The sequence below is a fragment of the Plasmodium reichenowi genome, chromosome 11 (genome assembly GCF_001601855.1).
Source record: "Plasmodium reichenowi strain SY57 chromosome 11, whole genome shotgun sequence".
Classification (NCBI taxonomy): Eukaryota; Apicomplexa; class Aconoidasida; order Haemosporida; family Plasmodiidae; genus Plasmodium; species Plasmodium reichenowi.
The window spans coordinates 1261462-1279954 of record NC_033656.1 but is presented as its reverse complement, the minus strand read 5'-3'; the positions used below and the strand labels follow the sequence as shown (position 1 = coordinate 1279954).

The window sequence follows — 18493 nt, the reverse complement described above, 5'->3', positions numbered from 1 at the left end:
TTTGTTTATAATTATTACGTTCAATTTGTGGGCCAACATATTCGATTTAGCCTCCACGGAAAATGGGAAGACGCTTTCGGGATTTGCTTGAATAGACATTTCAATTTGACAGGATTGGTTATTTTTGAGTTCATCGACTTTCCAAGCTAATAAGACACCATCGTGTTCTATGATTCCTTTATCATTACTAATGATTTGTGGTTTATGTGCTGATGGGCACATTAAATTAACATTAAGATCATAAATGAGTTCATCATTATTATTTCTTTTATTTTCTATTTCTAAACTTAATAATGTACTTTCATTATCTTCACATGGCCAACAACTTATATTAAGAGGTATATAAGAATCATTGATATGATTAATTTTCCATTTTAATAATGGATAAATGGTATTAATTCTGAAATTTTTACTTTTATCTTTTAATTCTAATATATTAGAATTATATTTATTTTTATCTAATATAGGATGTATTTTAGCTTTTTCTGAATATTCATTATCTAATTCAACTATAACCTTTGAATAATTATGATTATTAATTTGTAGATTGAATGTACCTTGTATATCTAAATCACATAAAGTACCTTCAGAACTTAACGTACATATGATATTTTCTGTTATTATAATATTAATTGGTTTATCAAAAATAGAATTAACATTTATATGGGGTTTTGTGTCCACTTTATGTTCAACAACATTTAGAATACGTATATTTTCTTTTTTATTAGATGTTAATTGCATACCTTTATAGGTATTAAAACTTTCATCTATTATGTCTTGTTCTTCAGTTTTATACATATCAATATTATTTGTATATTCTAAATTATTAATTAAATCATTTGATAAGAAACTATTACTACTAACTTTACTTTGTTTTTGTCTATTCTTTTCTAACTTCGAGGCAATAAATTTTCTTCTTTCTTTTTCTTCCTTTTCTTTATTTTCCCTTATAATTGTTTGTAATTTCTCTTCATGAGATTCCATTTCAATATATGTCTTTATTTGATTACTATTAACAATTTCCCTCACTCCATTTTTTATTAATTCATCAATATAAAATATTATGGTAAAACATTTTTTTAATATAGTACTTTCATTTATATTCCCTTGACATATATCTTGAATTATCTGACTTAATACTTTAATTATTTCTAAATCTTCAATAATATTTGAATTGATATTAGTAATTAAAAATATATATATGTTATCTAATGGTTGATAAACATACCTCACCTTATCTGTTTCTATATATGTATGATCACTTCGTTCTCTTTCAATTAAATTATGAAATGGTATAGTTAATGAATCTAAATCACACTTACTAATATTACGAAATTGACGTGAAACCAATATTTTACTTTTAGTACTTATTACTGCGCTTAAAACTGTCATTTTTTTTTTTTTTTTTTTTCTCTTTTGCTATCAAATATTTCAAAACGGTAGAGGAATAAAAATAAAACGAAATATATACGTTTAAATAAATAAATAAATAAATATATATATATTATATAATATATTAATTTATTTATAATAAAAAGGAATATATTTTATAAATTAAAATAAAAGGGAAAAAAAAAAAAAGAAAAAAGAAAAAAGAAAAAAAAAGAGAAACAAACAAACAATTTATGATATCAAAAATAGGCAAAAAAATATAAATAATAAAAATATATAAACTATTTTATAATATATAGTATTTTTATTTATATTCCTTTTATAAATTATAATACAATTTAATAAAAAAACAAAAATCCCATAAATAATAATTTTTATAATACATGTAAATATTATATAAATATATATATATATATATATATATATTATATATAAAATAATAAATTATTTTTTTTATAAAAAAAATAAAAAAAATTTATAAAGTAAAATTAATTTATGTGTATTGTATATTTTAAAAGAAATAAAAATTTATAAAAAATATTATATTTTACGTATTTATAAAAATATAAGAAAAAAAAAAATTTATATAATATATATAATAATATATATTTACAACAGGTATTTTTATTCATATATATTATATATATATATATAATATATATAATAAACTACTTGAAAGGTATATAACTTCTTTTTTTTTTTAACATTATACATATTGAACTTATCGAAAATACATAAAAAAAATTTATAAAATAAATAATAAAAATTAAATAGTATAGTTTAAAATAGTATATAAATCAATAAATATTAATTTTATAAAAGAAATATTTTGTATCATATATATTATATTAAAATAATATTATTATTGTATGTATTTTTCTTTTTCTTTTTTTAATTATTTCCTTGCAGTTCAAATTTTATCTATATATCATTGAAAAATATTGCATAAATGATTTAGGGTTATATATATATATATATATATATATATATGTCTCTTAAAATATATTAATAATTTTTGTTTTCATTCATTTTGAAAAATTAGAATTAACACATAATAAGAATAATTAATCTATTACAATAATAATATATATATGTATACATAATACTGTTATGTGCATTATATATATATATATTATTATTATATATAGAACAATAAATATCTATAACTATAATAACAAAAAAATCATCTTCATCATCTTATTAACTTTAAAATAATAGAAAATGTAAATAGTTTAAATTATATATTAATTGTAATATTTTACTTTTGATTTTTATGAAATAAAAAAATCATGCCTATATCATAAGATAATAACATATTTATAAGATCATCATTTAAATAAAACTTGCGCCATTAAAGAGATATATTTATTTATATATTTAGATTTTACTATATTATCTTTACCTATACTTCGCACCAGAAGGAAGACAATTATATTATTAAATATATATATATATATGTAAGGTGATTTTTTCATTCGGACAAAAATTTATATTTAATTTTTATAACATTAAATTTATATAGTCTTATTATATATAATATACCAAAATGTATTTCTATTTACATCCAAAAATTATGGTTTCACAGAACTTTTATCATTTAAACTATTACGAAAGAATGTAATCATATATGTTCTAACAAAATAAAAGTTTCTATAATTATAAATATAATATATACAATACATTCTGTAAACTATTATATTTCAAGATGTTTATATTTGGAAATAAAAAACATTTCTTTTAATATTATACCATTATTATATATAAATAATACTATATATATATATATATATATATATATATATATATATAATATATTCATTATATGTCATAGATTCTTTTAATATATATAAAAAAAAATGGAAATAATATAATATATTTATACAATAAAACATTTGTTTATTTATCTCATTATTTTTATTTTTATTTTATTTTACTTTATTATTTTATTTTTTTTTTCTTTTAACTTTAAAATGAAATTAATTTTTAAATAATAATTATAAATATATAGAATATGTTCTTATTATTGTAAAGCTTAAAGCTCAGTTAATAACAAAATAATAATTCTGTAAAATCCGAAAGAAACAAAAATATATTTATTATATTATATTATATTATTATATATAATATATTATATATATAATTATATATATTAAATGAATATTTTCTATTCCTATATTTTTTTGGCCATTAATTTTTTTGTTTTTTTCTTCACTTATATATTATATACATATTTATATATATTTTGAATATATTTATATTTGACATATGTGTTAATAATGATATGAATATATTTTTTTTATTCCTTTTCCTCTTTAAAATTAATTTGTTACTATTACATAAGTATAAAGATTGTATACATATAATTTTTTACCATATATTATTTTTAATTTTTTTTTTTCCAAATTATATAATATAACATCATATATTATATATATATATATATATATATATATATATATATATATATATATTATATAATATATATTATATAATATATATTATATATGTATAATAATTATTTTTTCTATTTTAAGTTGTATATAATATTCTATTAAAAAAAAAAAAAAAAAAAGTAGTCATTATAATATTTTTCTTTTTTTATATTTTTTATAAAACAAATATGTTGTTGTTTTTCTTTTTTATTAAAAATTATATAATAAGGTATATTTCTAATAAATACATTTCTCATATGATTTTTATGGAATGACAAAAATAACTGAAAATTAAGTTTTTTTTTTTTTTTTTTTTTTTTCAATATATTTATTTATATTATATATATATAAATACATAATATAAAATTATATATTTATGTATATATTTATTGTATCAATAAAATATATATTATTGCCTAACATATTGATGTAAAAAAAAAAAAAAAAAAAATAATAATAATAATAAATAATAATAATAGTAATAATAATAACCCAATATATTTATCCGTAAGGATTTATTTATCTTTTTATTTATTTATATTTGTTATTTATTAAAAAAAGAAAAAAGAAAAAAAACATGACACAACCTTAAAAAAAAAAGGCTTTATAAAAAATATAAAAGTAATATATAACATCTTTTAGAATTGAAAAAATAAAATAATTATATTATATAAACTTTACATTTGCATTTAAAATATGATTTTATAAAAATGGCAGAGGAAGTAAATAGAAATATTAAAAGGACGTCTGAATTGATTAATAATAATAAAGTAGATAAAAGTTTTTTAAAAAATATCAACCTACAAATTACGGATGGAGAAATAAAGTTACATTTAAAAATTATTGAAGCCTTATATCCTAATATGAAATTAAAAGTCGATAAATTAATAAATGGAAGTTATAATATTTTTACCAAATTCCTAGTACAATCACATATAGATGATTTTAACTCCTTTATAAATGTTTATATAAAAAATATTGCTGAAAATATACCAATAATGGAATTTTCACCTCAGCAAAATAATTATTCTCTTTTAAATATGAATAAAAACAATTCTGAATCTGTAAAATTTTTCGTGAGTGATATCCAAATAAAAAATCCAATGATAAAAAATGAAAAAGGAGAGTATAGAGCAGATTATCCTTATTTATGTAAACTATCTGCAAGAACATATGAAGGAGAATTATTAATAAAAATAAATAGACAATACAAAGATGAAATAGCTAGTACAACAATATGTGCTGGGCATATTCCAATTATGATTATGTCCAATTTATGTAATTTAAGTAATTTAAATAAAAAAGAATTAGCTCAAAAAGGAGAAGATCAAAGCTTATTAGGTGGTTTTTTTGTAGTATCTGGAAGATTAAAAGTAATAAGATATGTAATTCATCCGAAATATAATACATTATTACTAAATGCTGATAATAAGATACATATAAATTGCTTATTAAATGATAATACTGTTGTAATTAATTTTTTAACATTAACTAGAAATAATTCATATATTTATGGATTCAGATTTCAAAATGCAGTATGTTCTCTTCCTTTTCATTTATTATTAATGATTTTAAGTCCAATAAAAAAGAAAAGTTATATTTTTAATAAAATTAAACTAGGAGTAGAAAATGAAAATGCCATTAAATATATAGAACTTTTTATTAATTCTATATTTCTAAAAGATACCTTCAATGAAAAAGAACTTTTTGAAAAATATAATTTAAGTTACTTAGGTAGGATTGCCTATTTAAGAAGAGGTATTTTTAAATATAATTTAAATAGCTATGAAAAAAAAGCAAAAGATATTTTAAAATATTGTATATTACCGCATATAAAAAATAATTCTGAAAAATTTGAAACTATGTGTTTTATGTTTAAAAAATTAATCTATAGTAATTTCAAATTAATTACTCCTATAAATAAGGATTCTTTAGAAAATCATGCTGTAACTACATGTAGTAATTTATTAGCAAATTTGTTGAAAGATCAAGTAATGAATTCTTTATGTCGTTTGTACATTAGATATACAAGATCCTTTTTTAAGTATTTTGAAACTAAATATAACACATTCAAATTAAGTGTAAAGCAAATATATTTGAGATACAAAATGTTTGTATTAGAGGAAATGCAAGAAGACCGCTTAAACCAAATATCTTTGAGTAAATCATCTGAAGATATCAATGATTCTAGTTATCAAGGTGAGTTTCAGAATGAAAAAAAAAAATATTATATAAAAGTGATGATATTTTATTTATATATATATATTATATTATATTATATTATATATGTTTATATATTTATCCTTTTATTATTTTATATGTTTTTCCCATTAGATAATAACGATTATAAGAACGAATCAAAGAAAAAACTCAAATCCATTTTCATAAATGAAAAAGAAAAATTATTTAAGAGCGTCGATAATTATTTCAAAGAATTATATAATGATAATTATATGTTTTTAGAAAATTGTAAAAGTTTTTCAAATACTTCATCAGCTATTTTATTTTTCTTCAAAACAGGAAATATCTCCTCAGAAAATTTACATTATCAACAAAAAAGTGGTTGGGTAATATCAGCAGATGAAATTAATAATTTAAGATTAATAACCAATTTTAGAGCCATACACAGAGGAACCTTTTTTCAAGATGTTAAAGTATTAACTCCCAGAAAATTATTAGGAGAATCATGGGGTTTCATATGCCCTGTACATACTCCTGACGGTACCCCTTGTGGTTTATTAAATCATTTGGCGCAATATTGCCATATTCATAATTTATCTAGTAATGAAGCACATAAACTCAATATAAAATTGTATCTTAAAAAAATAGGTATAAATGTAAATTTAGATGATACTAGTGGTATACATACAATATATGATGATGAAAACATTCCAATTATTGTTGATTCAATACCCATTACATATATAGGTGAAAAAGATTTTAATAGAACAGTCTATAAATTGAAATATGCAAAAAACAATAATTTGTTTAATTTAAAATCATATTTTGAAATAAATGCTTATTTAAATGAACCGTTAATTATGAACAGTATAATAATTAATACATTTCCAGGAAGACTTATACGACCTTTATTTAATTTGAAAACGAAAGATATTGAATTTATTTCACCATCCTATCAACCATATATATCTGTAGCTATAAACAACGAAGATGTAAAAAAAAATAATTTAGCTAGAAAACTTTTAAAAAAAAAAGAACAAGTTGTTAATTCGTTGAAAATAGATAGAACCCCTGGAAGTATAAAGCAGAAATTTTTATATCATCAAAATAGGGAAAACTTATTATGGAAATTAAAAAAGGAATCAAAAGATGGCTCAAATAAATATGACAAACATAAAACTGATAGCAAATTATTAAAAATTTTAGATCAGAAAAAAAATAACGATTCAGATACAAATACAGATAATTATGTTAGTAGTTCTGAATATGATACGGATTCGGATTATGATTATGGATATGATTCTAATTCTGATTGTGATTCAAAATCTAACTCTAATTTTGATGCAAAGTCGGATAATATATCAGGAAGTGATAATAATATGTCAACAACTACATATATTGATAGTGATGAAAATATTAATATTGATATGTATGAACAAATACCACAAAAATTTGAATATATGGAACTAAAAGAGACATCGTTTTTATCCTTTCTTGCTTCTTTGACTCCTTTTTCAGATCATAATCAAAGTCCGCGTAATATTTATCAGTGCCAAATGTTGAAACAAACTATGGGGATACAAAGTTTAAATAATGTATATACATTCACAAATAAAATATATCGAATGATAACTCCTCAGTTGCCATTAGTTGTAACAAGAGATTATGAATTTTATGGAGTGGATAATTTTCCTAGTGGTACGAATGCCGTAGTGGCTATATTAGCTTACACAGGATACGATATGGAAGATGCATTAATAATAAATAAAGCTAGTGCAGATAGAGGTATATTTCGAACACATATATATAAAACTGAATTTATTGATTTACAAAAAGTTGGAGAATCTAGTAATTTTGTGTTTGGAAATAATATAAGATATTTAAATAATAATAAAAATAATAATAAGAATTTGGCTTACGAAAATAAAGGAAAATTTTTAAATAAAGATGGTTTACCTTGTGTACAACAAAAAATAACAGAGGGTAGTCCATTATATTCATATATTAATAAAGGTAATGAATTAACTACTTATGAATCTTTTAGGAACCATGGAGAATATTTCGTAGACTTTGTAAGTATAGGAAAAAATAATTCAAATCAAGTAGCAGTTGTTAAATTAAGATCAACAAGACAACCACAAGTTGGTGATAAATTTGCATCTAGACATGGACAAAAGGGGGTTGTTTCTCGATTATTTCCTCAAGAAGATATGCCATTTGCTGAAAGTGGTATCGTTCCTGATATTATCTTCAATCCTCATGGTATTCCATCTCGTATGACTATAGGTATGCTTATCGAGAGTATTTGTGGAAAGGCTGCATCTTTATATGGAAAAAGAATAGATGCTACTCCATTTAGAAAATATACGCAACAAAAAAGTTTTAACAATCCATGGATTGACAATTGTGGTATCAAAGGTTTCTTGGAAAAAAATGATACAATAAAATCTGACTTGGATACATGTCAGAAGGAAAAGGATAAAAATAAAAATATTAATAATAATAATAATAATATAAAAGAAAATAAATATAATAACTCAAATGATAGTAATGCATCTATTGATAGTGATGATAATACTAACAACTGTAATGATAAACGTGATGAAGAAGAAAAAAAAGCTAATATAACTTATGATGAAAAAATTGATTATTTCGCTAAATTGTTATTAAACAAAGGTTATGATTATTATGGCACTGAATTGTTATATAGTGGTATATATGGGGTTCCATTACAGGCACATATATTTATTGGTGTAATTTATTATCAAAGGTTAAGGCACATGGCTTATGATAAAGCTCAAGTCAGAAGAACAGGACCAGTGTGTAACTTAACTCACCAACCCTTGAAAGGAAAAAGAAAACATGGTGGTATAAGAGTTGGAGAAATGGAAAGAGACGGCATAATATCACATGGTTGTAGTTTTGTAATCAATGAAAGATTTTTAATGAGTTCTGATGGACATGAATGTTTTGTTTGTCCTAAATGTGGACTTATTTTATCACCAATTATGCAATTTAATACAACTGGAAAAATAATGAAAGGAAGATCTATTGGTGGAAAAAGTAAAATGGCTGTATGCAAATCTTGTGATGTTTCTTGTAAAATTATTTTTATTCCGTATGTTATACGATATTTATTAAATGAACTCATTTGTTTAAATGTTACCATAAGGTTGAATATGAAATCAGTGGAAAATGTTTTTGACATGAAATAAGGAAAAAATGAAGCATTATATAATTAATATAACACGCATATTTGTAAATAAGTATATATATATATATATATATATATATATATATATATATATGTATGTATGTATTTATTTATTTATTTATTTATTTATATATTTTTACTTTTTACGTAATTAATTATTTTAATATTTTTTTTTTTTTTTTTTTTTTTTTGCAAATATATATTATCATCAAAATTTCTTATGTATATTTTTATATATTTTAAAACAAAAAACAAACTCCATATTTAATTTGAATTTTTAAAACTATGTATACAAACTTATGGATATATATATTTGAAATATATAATATATATAATATTATATATATATATATATATATATATATATTCTTATTGGTGAAAGGGTTATTCAAACAATAACCTATTTTTTGTTTTGTATAACTAGGGGTGAACAATACTAATTATAATTCTTAATATTTAAAAGATATATAACAATTAAAAAAAAAAATACATATATATATATATATATATATATATATATATATATATTTTAAATGTTATTTAAGCATTTGCATAAATATATGTGTACTTTTTCAAGTCATAAATAATAAAATGCTATATAAAAAAAAAAAAAAATATATATATATAAATTATTTTTTTTTTTTTTTTTCAAATATATTAATTAAAAAAAATGTAAAAATACATTTATATAATATTCATTAATATTTATAGGTTTCTTTTTATTAAATCTTCATTGAATTTTTAGTAAAATTTCTTTTTTTAATTTTAAATCCAATAAAATTTTCATCATCTTAAATATATAATATTATAATGATATTGATAATATATATTATTATATATATGTATATATTTTTTCGTGCATAATTATAATATAATTAATTAATGTTCTATATTATTATTATTATATAATATATATATATATATATAGTATTTTTTATATAGATCTTTATATGCAAATATTTATAGAATGATGTTTTTTTTGTACATTTATACTTATAGAACTTTACGCACAGATTAATAATTTAATAACGTTAATAAAAAAATATATATATTATGATAAAAAATATATGTATCTTCTTTTTTATCTCGCGTAAATTGTAAATAGGATCATAATGAAAAAATGTGTACATATTTTTATTTGTTTTTATTTACACATGCAAAAAAAAAAAAAAAAAAAAATATATATATATATATATAATATAACAAAAATATAATTATCGTGACGTCAAATTTTAAGTATCATCTTAAAATTTTTATTATATTTGTAATTGATAATTAATAAATATAATAACCATAATTTAATATATATATATATAATATATATATAATAATTTATATTATATATAAATATATTTATTTACATATTTTTTTTAAATATATTTTTCTGACAATTTTATTTTGATAATTAAAAAATTTTTATATTTTTTTATAATAATTCAACAAAACTTTAATTATTCTTGTTTATTCTTTATTTTCCTCTCTTTTCCTTTTCTTTATTCTCAATATTTTTTATATTTTATATAAATATATGATCTTATTTGGATGTATTTCTATTTTTTTTTTTTTTTTTTTTACATAATTTATTATATAGTATTTTTAATATTGATTGTCAATAAATTATAAAGGTATGTAAGAAGTTTATAGAATTAATAAAAAAAATAAAAATAAAAAAAATAAAAAAAAATAAAAAAAAAAAAAAAAATAAAAAAAAATTATATAAAATAAAATAAATATATTATCCCTAAAAATATATCTGCATATATATATATATATATATATATATATATATATATATATATGTAAATATTCATTTCCAAAAGATATATATATGTTAGCATATACATGTTTATAGATAAAATATCATAAGAAAAAATATTTATATGACTAAATATTATTAAATATTATTGTATCCTGAATGTATATGTTATTTTATACCTTGTATTTATTAGTCTGAAAGAAATATACATGTATCTATATAAATATTATAAACAATTAAAAGATTTATATATATATATATATTATAATAAATTAAGACATAGTCGTTTATTATACAGTTGTAGAAAGAAATTTTGTTACATCTTAATATATAGATTTAAGAGTATTATAAAAATAAATATATATTCGTATATATATTCCTAAAAATCAATAACTTTTTTATAATTAGTTATATAATATATTCATTATTCTGTATAGAAATAAAATAATTACGTTATTATTATTTTTTTATATATTTTACAAATATAAATATAATTAATGATACATGAATAATATGTATATATTTCATATAAATTTGTATTTATATGTTTAAATATATATTTATTTGGATAACTCATTAATTAAGTATATATTTTTAAATTTCGCATAATTTATATTTGAACTTGTTGCTTATTTAGAAAAAATATAGAAAATAATATAAACCTTAAAAATTTGCATATATATATATATATATGTTATGTATGTTTTTTTCTCGAATTGTCTTGATTATATTTTTATATATCGTGTATATTAAAAAGAGTTATATAAAAGAACAAAAGTAGTGATAATTTGAAGCTATAACGTTTTTAATTTATTATATATAATTGCATGTATTTTTTATTATAAAATCAATAAAAAAAAAAAAAATAAAATAAATAAATAAAATAAAATAAAATAAAATAAAAATAAATTTAGAAAATATATAACTATAATAGAACAAATAAGACTGACGTTTGTAAATATTATTACACATATATATTTGTCTTAATTTTGTTTATAATAATTATGTATTTATATATTTTTTTATAATTTCTCTATTGTATACATATATAAATATATATTAAGTCGTATATTTTGATGTGCATAAAAATTTATTTGTAAAAATTAAAAAAAAAAAAAAAAAAAAATAGATCTGTCAGATAAATAATTTTATTTGCAATAGATTAAGTTATATATATATATATATATATTTATTTATTTATTTATATATTTATGCTTTTATATATTCCATTTGTTGTTTATTATTAAATATAGAAAACAATAATATTGTGAAATATTTATAATATATATATTTATATTTATTTATTTATACCATTTTGTTATGCTATTTTATATAATACATATATATATATATATTATTTATATGTAACGTTTTATATAAAATTTTATTCTTATTATTTTTATATAAAAAGAAATAATTTTGTTATATATATATTTATATATTCATCTATTTATTTATTGTGGTTGTTTTTTTTTTTTTTTTTTTTTACTTTCTTGTAAACCTTTTCTATATATTTATATAATACTTAGACTCCTCCTAACCAATTGTTACACTATTTCTAAATTAGAAAAATATTTATTTATGCTAATAAAATAAGATAATATATTATTAAATCTTCAATTATCTTTATATTTTGTTATAATATATATAAATTTTTTGATATACATATATATATATACTTTTTTTTTTTTTTTTTTTTTTTTTTTTTTATATTTCTTTTCACTAATTCCGTAAAAATGCCTCATTCAAAACCAAATCAAGAAATATCTTCCAGGAATTTACACCAAAAACATTTAAAGACCGAACAGAAAAAGAAAAATAATAATCCATCAACATTAGAAAAAGATAAAAGAAGTTATTCACAAGGTGATAATGAAAAATTAATTTGTGTGCAACTAAATATAGAAGAGAATAATTTCCCGAATGATGATAAGAATTTATGGAAAAAGAAATATTCATCTAATTGTAATTATGAAAAGAAAAAAAAAAATAATGAAATCAACAAATTTGTAGGAGAAAACTTGTTCAATAAAAAATTAGAACAAAATGAAAACACCGATGAATTTAATAAAATAAAAGAACAACAAACAAAAGAACATATCAATGAATATGTTAATGGATATACGGTTGGGCATATCCATAAAAATTCCGATAGACAAATTGACTACCTTAATGTTGATAGATATGCTGAAAAAAAATATGAAGAAGAAAAAAATGATTTTTTAAATAACAGTATAGAAAATCAATATACATATCATACATTGCCATTTACAACAAATCCAAACATGACAACATATCCTTGGGAAAACAATTATAATATGTATAATATGTATAATATTAATGATGTACAAAATGGAATATATAATTATTATTTTGAAAATGAAGCTTTCCAGAACAATTTATATTGTACATATGACAATAATGGAATGGAAAACATAAATTATGGATATATAAAATACAATGATATAAAAAAAGACAACAGAACGTTTAAAAATTATCCATTTCTAAAAGGAGAAAACGTAAATAATAATACTATATGTATAAATGAAAATAATATGTTCTATAAGGAACCTTATCAAAAGTATATATGGAAAGATGAAAATAAATACACACATAGGACAAATAATAGTCATAAAAAGAAAAAAAGCAACATCAGCAAGAACAATATGAACAACAATATGAACAACAACAATAATAATAATAATTATAATTATAATATTAATAATGGTATTAATAATAACGATTATTATTATTACAATTCCCATAATTTTAAAGACAATAGTCATATTATGAAAGGTTTTTTAAAGGAACCAAGTGTTCTTAATAATCCGATTTATTTAAATAATAATACGCATAATTATATACCATATAATAATAATATTCATAAGAATGATGCATATATATATAATAGTACGGATTCCTATATTGCACCTTGTTTACCTTATTCTTATTATTATATACCACCATTTAACGAAACAAATATAAGAAATAGTAACTATCCACCTACATATTACCCATTCCATACAACCAATAATAATAATAATAATAATAATAATAATAAACCTGTATATTCATATTTATATAATAACCAACAGATTCATCAAATAAATAATAATATACATCAAAATGATATAACACATAAAAATGCCTCAAATGCATATTTTATAAATTCTAATACTTTAGGAAAATCTTCTATCTCAACAAATTATGTTTCTAATAATAATGTGAAGGGAAAGAATAATTCTAAATATTATAGAATAAAATTATGTCCATTTTTAAAAGAAGGATTTTGTCAAAAAGGAGATAACTGTTCATACGCTCATTCACCAGATAAATTAAGAAATTATATTAATTTTAAAAAAACCAAAATATGTGAAATGTGGTTAAAGAATAAATGTGGAAATACAAATTGTGTATATGCCCATGGAGAACTAGAATTAAGGGCACCCCCTGATTTTTTTAAAACAAAATTGTGTAAATTTTTTAATACGAGTGGCATGTGTCCTCTATCTGATAATTGTCGACATGCACATGGACAGAATGAATTAAGAAAACCTGATTACAGAAATAATGAATATCACGTAGATACATTAACAAATAAAAAAAACGATAAGCCTTTACATTATGAAATAAATAATAAAAATGTTTCAAATAAATCCATTTTTACTAAATCACATAACAAAATAAATGAAAATAAAAATGATATAAAGGTTTCTAAAAACATAATTGATAATGAAAAAAGAGGAGAGTTACAAAAGAAAGAAGGAAACAAACAAATAAATGAAGGAAAAAAAAATAAAAAAATAAACAGAAAAAAGAAAACTAATGAGAATAATATATGTAACCAAAGTAATGAAGTTAAAACTTTAATTAAAAATAATAAACAAATTGTTCATCAGAACAAGGAAGAAGAAAAACGACAAAATAAAGAACAAGAAAATCAAGGACAAATAGAAAAAAATAAAAAAGATAATGAAGAATATAAATCACAAGAACATGATGAAAATAAAACACATGTACAAGAAGAAAATGAAACACATGTACAAGAAGAAAATGAAACACGTGTACAAGAAGAAAATGAAACACATGTACAAGAAGAAAATGAAACACATGTACAAGAAGAAAATAAAACACATGTACAAGAAGAAAATGAAACACACGTACAAACACCAAATGAAACACACGTACAAACATCAAATGAAACACATGTACAAACACCAAATGAAACACACGTACAAACACAAAATGAATTACATGAACAATCGCAAAATAAACAGAAAGACTGTGAAGAAATAATAGAAGAAGAAATAGTACAAAATAATTCCCCAAATCATTTCCACTCTCAAGAAAAAAAGAAAAGAATTCCAAAGAAAAAAAAAAAAAAAAGAAACTTAATTAACTCTTCTAACATAACTACTAATTTGAACAATAATTCTAAATGTAATGAGGTTGAAGAAAGGGAAGAAGATAAAGATACTGAAAAAGAAACCAACCCTAATTATAATATATTGATAAACAACATTAGAGGTGAAGAAGGAGAAATCACTTCCCCGAAGGAACAAAACATACCAAAAAAGGATATAGAAATAATTCCACTTAAAAATGAAGAATCATTAAATTTAAATAAGAATAAATATTTTTCTAATAAATATAATGCGGGACATTTAGACCATGTACCCTGTTACGATACATATGAAAAGAAAATTATAAAATTAGATGGAAAAGAGAATGAAAAAGAATATAATAAAATAGAACAGTGTGTAGAAAAAGTAAACATAACAACATGCAGTCAAAAAAGAGAAAAAAAAGAAAATGATATAATGACACATCAAGGTTATTGTGAAAATGGTTGTAAAATGAACAATCAATTGAACAATAATGAAATGATAAAAGAAAAAAATATAGTAAAAGTAAAAGATAATAAAGTATTAAATAATAAGTTTAAAGATGATGAAAAAATAAGCTTTGTAAAATGTACCTTTGTGAATGAGTCACATAACGTGAATTCTAATAATAAAAATAATGATGATAGAAATATTGAAAAAACAAATAATTACATAGATAAGAATATAAAAAATATAAATAAAAAAAAAAAATATGGCACTTATTCTAAAAAAGAGAAACGTTTAAATGAGCAACATAACAATGAAGCATCCCATAACATTTTAACAAAAAATAATGAGAATACAAAATTTATAAAAGATGTAAATAACAATAAATGTAAGAAAGAAAAATATAATGAAAAAGAGAAAAAAAATTTGGAAACACCATCACATGGGAAAATGGAAAAACACAAAAAGAATAAAATGGTATTAGGATATAAATCGTGTTCATGTGTACATAATATTATTCGAAATAGTAGCAACAATAAAAATCAAAATGGAACAGGAAATATATCAAAAAAAGAAACAAATAAAAAAGAAGTGACAGAACCATTGGCTAAGAGTTCTTCAAATTGTACTACCACTACAACCTCTAGCAATTATAAATATAAATATAATTATATGAATACATCTTTTACAACATCTAATAATTTTAATAAGAATAATTCGTTTCAATATAACAAGAAAATATTAAAGGGTAAGGTATTCAATGCAACAAGTAAAACTGGATATATACAAAATATGCGCATAAAAAATATGGAGGGAAATAAATATAAACCTCAGAACAATATCATAGTTAATAAGAATTTAAATTATTACCCTTTAGATAATTCAGGAAATAAAATAATTTCTATACCTAACTATAACAACCCTATATATAATGTTAATGATACACCTAATTATTTTTTAAATTCATATATTGATAAGAATTTGGATCCTATATCTCATGATAATATGATCAGAAAAATGAATGAATATAATAATATTAATTATAATAGAGATAATATATCTACTATGAATTATACAAATTATTCTCCTCATGTAAAAAATAATAAAATATTAATGAATCATAATATTATTCCTATGGATATCATACCAAACAATGGAAACTACTACAATCATATGAATAATTATATATGTGATTATAACAATCCATATTACAACATTCCAAATATGGGGATTAATAATAAGAATACATTTGATAATTTTACAGTAATAAATCATAATAAAAATAAAAAAAATAATAAAAATAATAGTAATATTTCCACGGATATAAAAAATGAAGACATTTCAAATTATAAACCACATTATCATATTGTACGTTCAAAAAAAGAAATCAATATCAAGAATGATAGAACAAATAAATCATTTAATTATAATATAAACTCAAATTATTTAAAAAAAAAAAAAAAAAAAAATTTTTTTAATTACCATCCTATAAATGAAGCAAACATATATAACATAAATGACTGTACAAAATTTGATACATATAATTATACAAATGAACAAAAGGATATTTCATCAAATAATATAATATATAACAGATCAAAAAAAAATTTCTTCTTTTCAAAAAATAATAATAATAATAATAATAATCTTTTAATTAATGAAAGGAATATACAAGTACCAACAACACCATATATTATGAACAACAATATAAAAGAAAATACATCTAATAATATTTTATACAATAATAATATTGGAAATTATATGAATAACATAAATATCAAATGGAAAAACAACCATAATGCAAAAGATATGAAATTTTATCAAGTTATGGACAAAAAAAAAAACAGAAAAAAAAAAGAACATTCCTTTCCATATGTGCATAGTGATATGAACATTGATCGAAATTATAATAAAGTGAATAATAAAAATGGGAATTATACGAATGAATCTATTATGACAAATATAAATAATATTAATCAAAACAATAATAATTCTATTAATAATAATATTGCTAATAATTATTATAACCCTTGTAATATCTATGATAATAAAACATCTTTTATTGATGCAATGAAAAATATTTCACAAGAAGATGTACAACAAGCATTTATGCATAACATGATGACATTTCAAGATTAAACCAGAAAAAAAAATAAAATAAAATAATGTAATATATATATATATATATATATTTATTTATTTATAATACAACATACTTGTAAATTCTTTTCAATTTTTAAAATATATTTAAAAATTTTTGTCTCATGTATTTATTTTTTTTCACAGTTTTATATGTTATATAAAAAAAATAAAAAAAACATATTTTATAAATATATGAAAAACAAAATTTTCTATATTTTAATTTTTTTTTTTTTTTTTACATCTATGATTCAATATATATATGTATAACTCAAAATACGAATTTAAAAAAAAAAAATAAAAAAAATATATAAAATATATAAAAATTTCATAAAATTAATTTAAAATATTTAATGTTCATGAAAAAACAATATTAGACACGTAAAAACGTTTACAGAAAAAGTAACTTTAGAACACTATTTTTTTTTTTTTTGGATTCAAAAAAAATAAGAAAAAGTAAATAACAAATTTTTACATAATTCATAATATTGACAAACCAAAAAAAAAAAAAAAAAAAAAAAAAAAAAAAAAAAAAAAAAAAAAAAAA

At 19.0% G+C, this 18493-nt stretch overlaps 3 protein-coding genes across 3 annotated transcripts; 2 read left to right on the top strand and 1 right to left on the bottom strand.

The window, feature by feature from the left end:
* Positions 1-18: 18 nt before the first annotated feature.
* On the bottom strand, positions 19-1392 carry PRSY57_1133200 (coatomer delta subunit, putative; the record flags this gene model as incomplete). Its single annotated transcript, XM_020114978.1, has 1 exon — positions 19-1392. A coding segment is annotated over one exon (1374 nt), but the record flags the coding sequence as incomplete, so codon positions are not given.
* A 3142-nt stretch (positions 1393-4534) lies between these two features.
* On the top strand, positions 4535-9220 carry PRSY57_1133100 (DNA-directed RNA polymerase I subunit RPA2, putative; the record flags this gene model as incomplete). The annotated part of the gene is made up of 2 exons (XM_012908294.2): positions 4535-6023; positions 6159-9220. 2 exons carry the CDS (start codon positions 4535-4537, stop codon positions 9218-9220), a joined length of 4551 nt encoding a protein of 1516 aa, XP_012763748.2.
* Positions 9221-12711: 3491 nt separating this feature from the next.
* Positions 12712-17946, top strand: PRSY57_1133000 (zinc finger protein, putative; the record flags this gene model as incomplete). The annotated part of the gene is made up of 1 exon (XM_012908293.2): positions 12712-17946. One exon carries the CDS (start codon positions 12712-12714, stop codon positions 17944-17946), a length of 5235 nt encoding a protein of 1744 aa, XP_012763747.2.
* Positions 17947-18493: the final 547 nt, after the last annotated feature.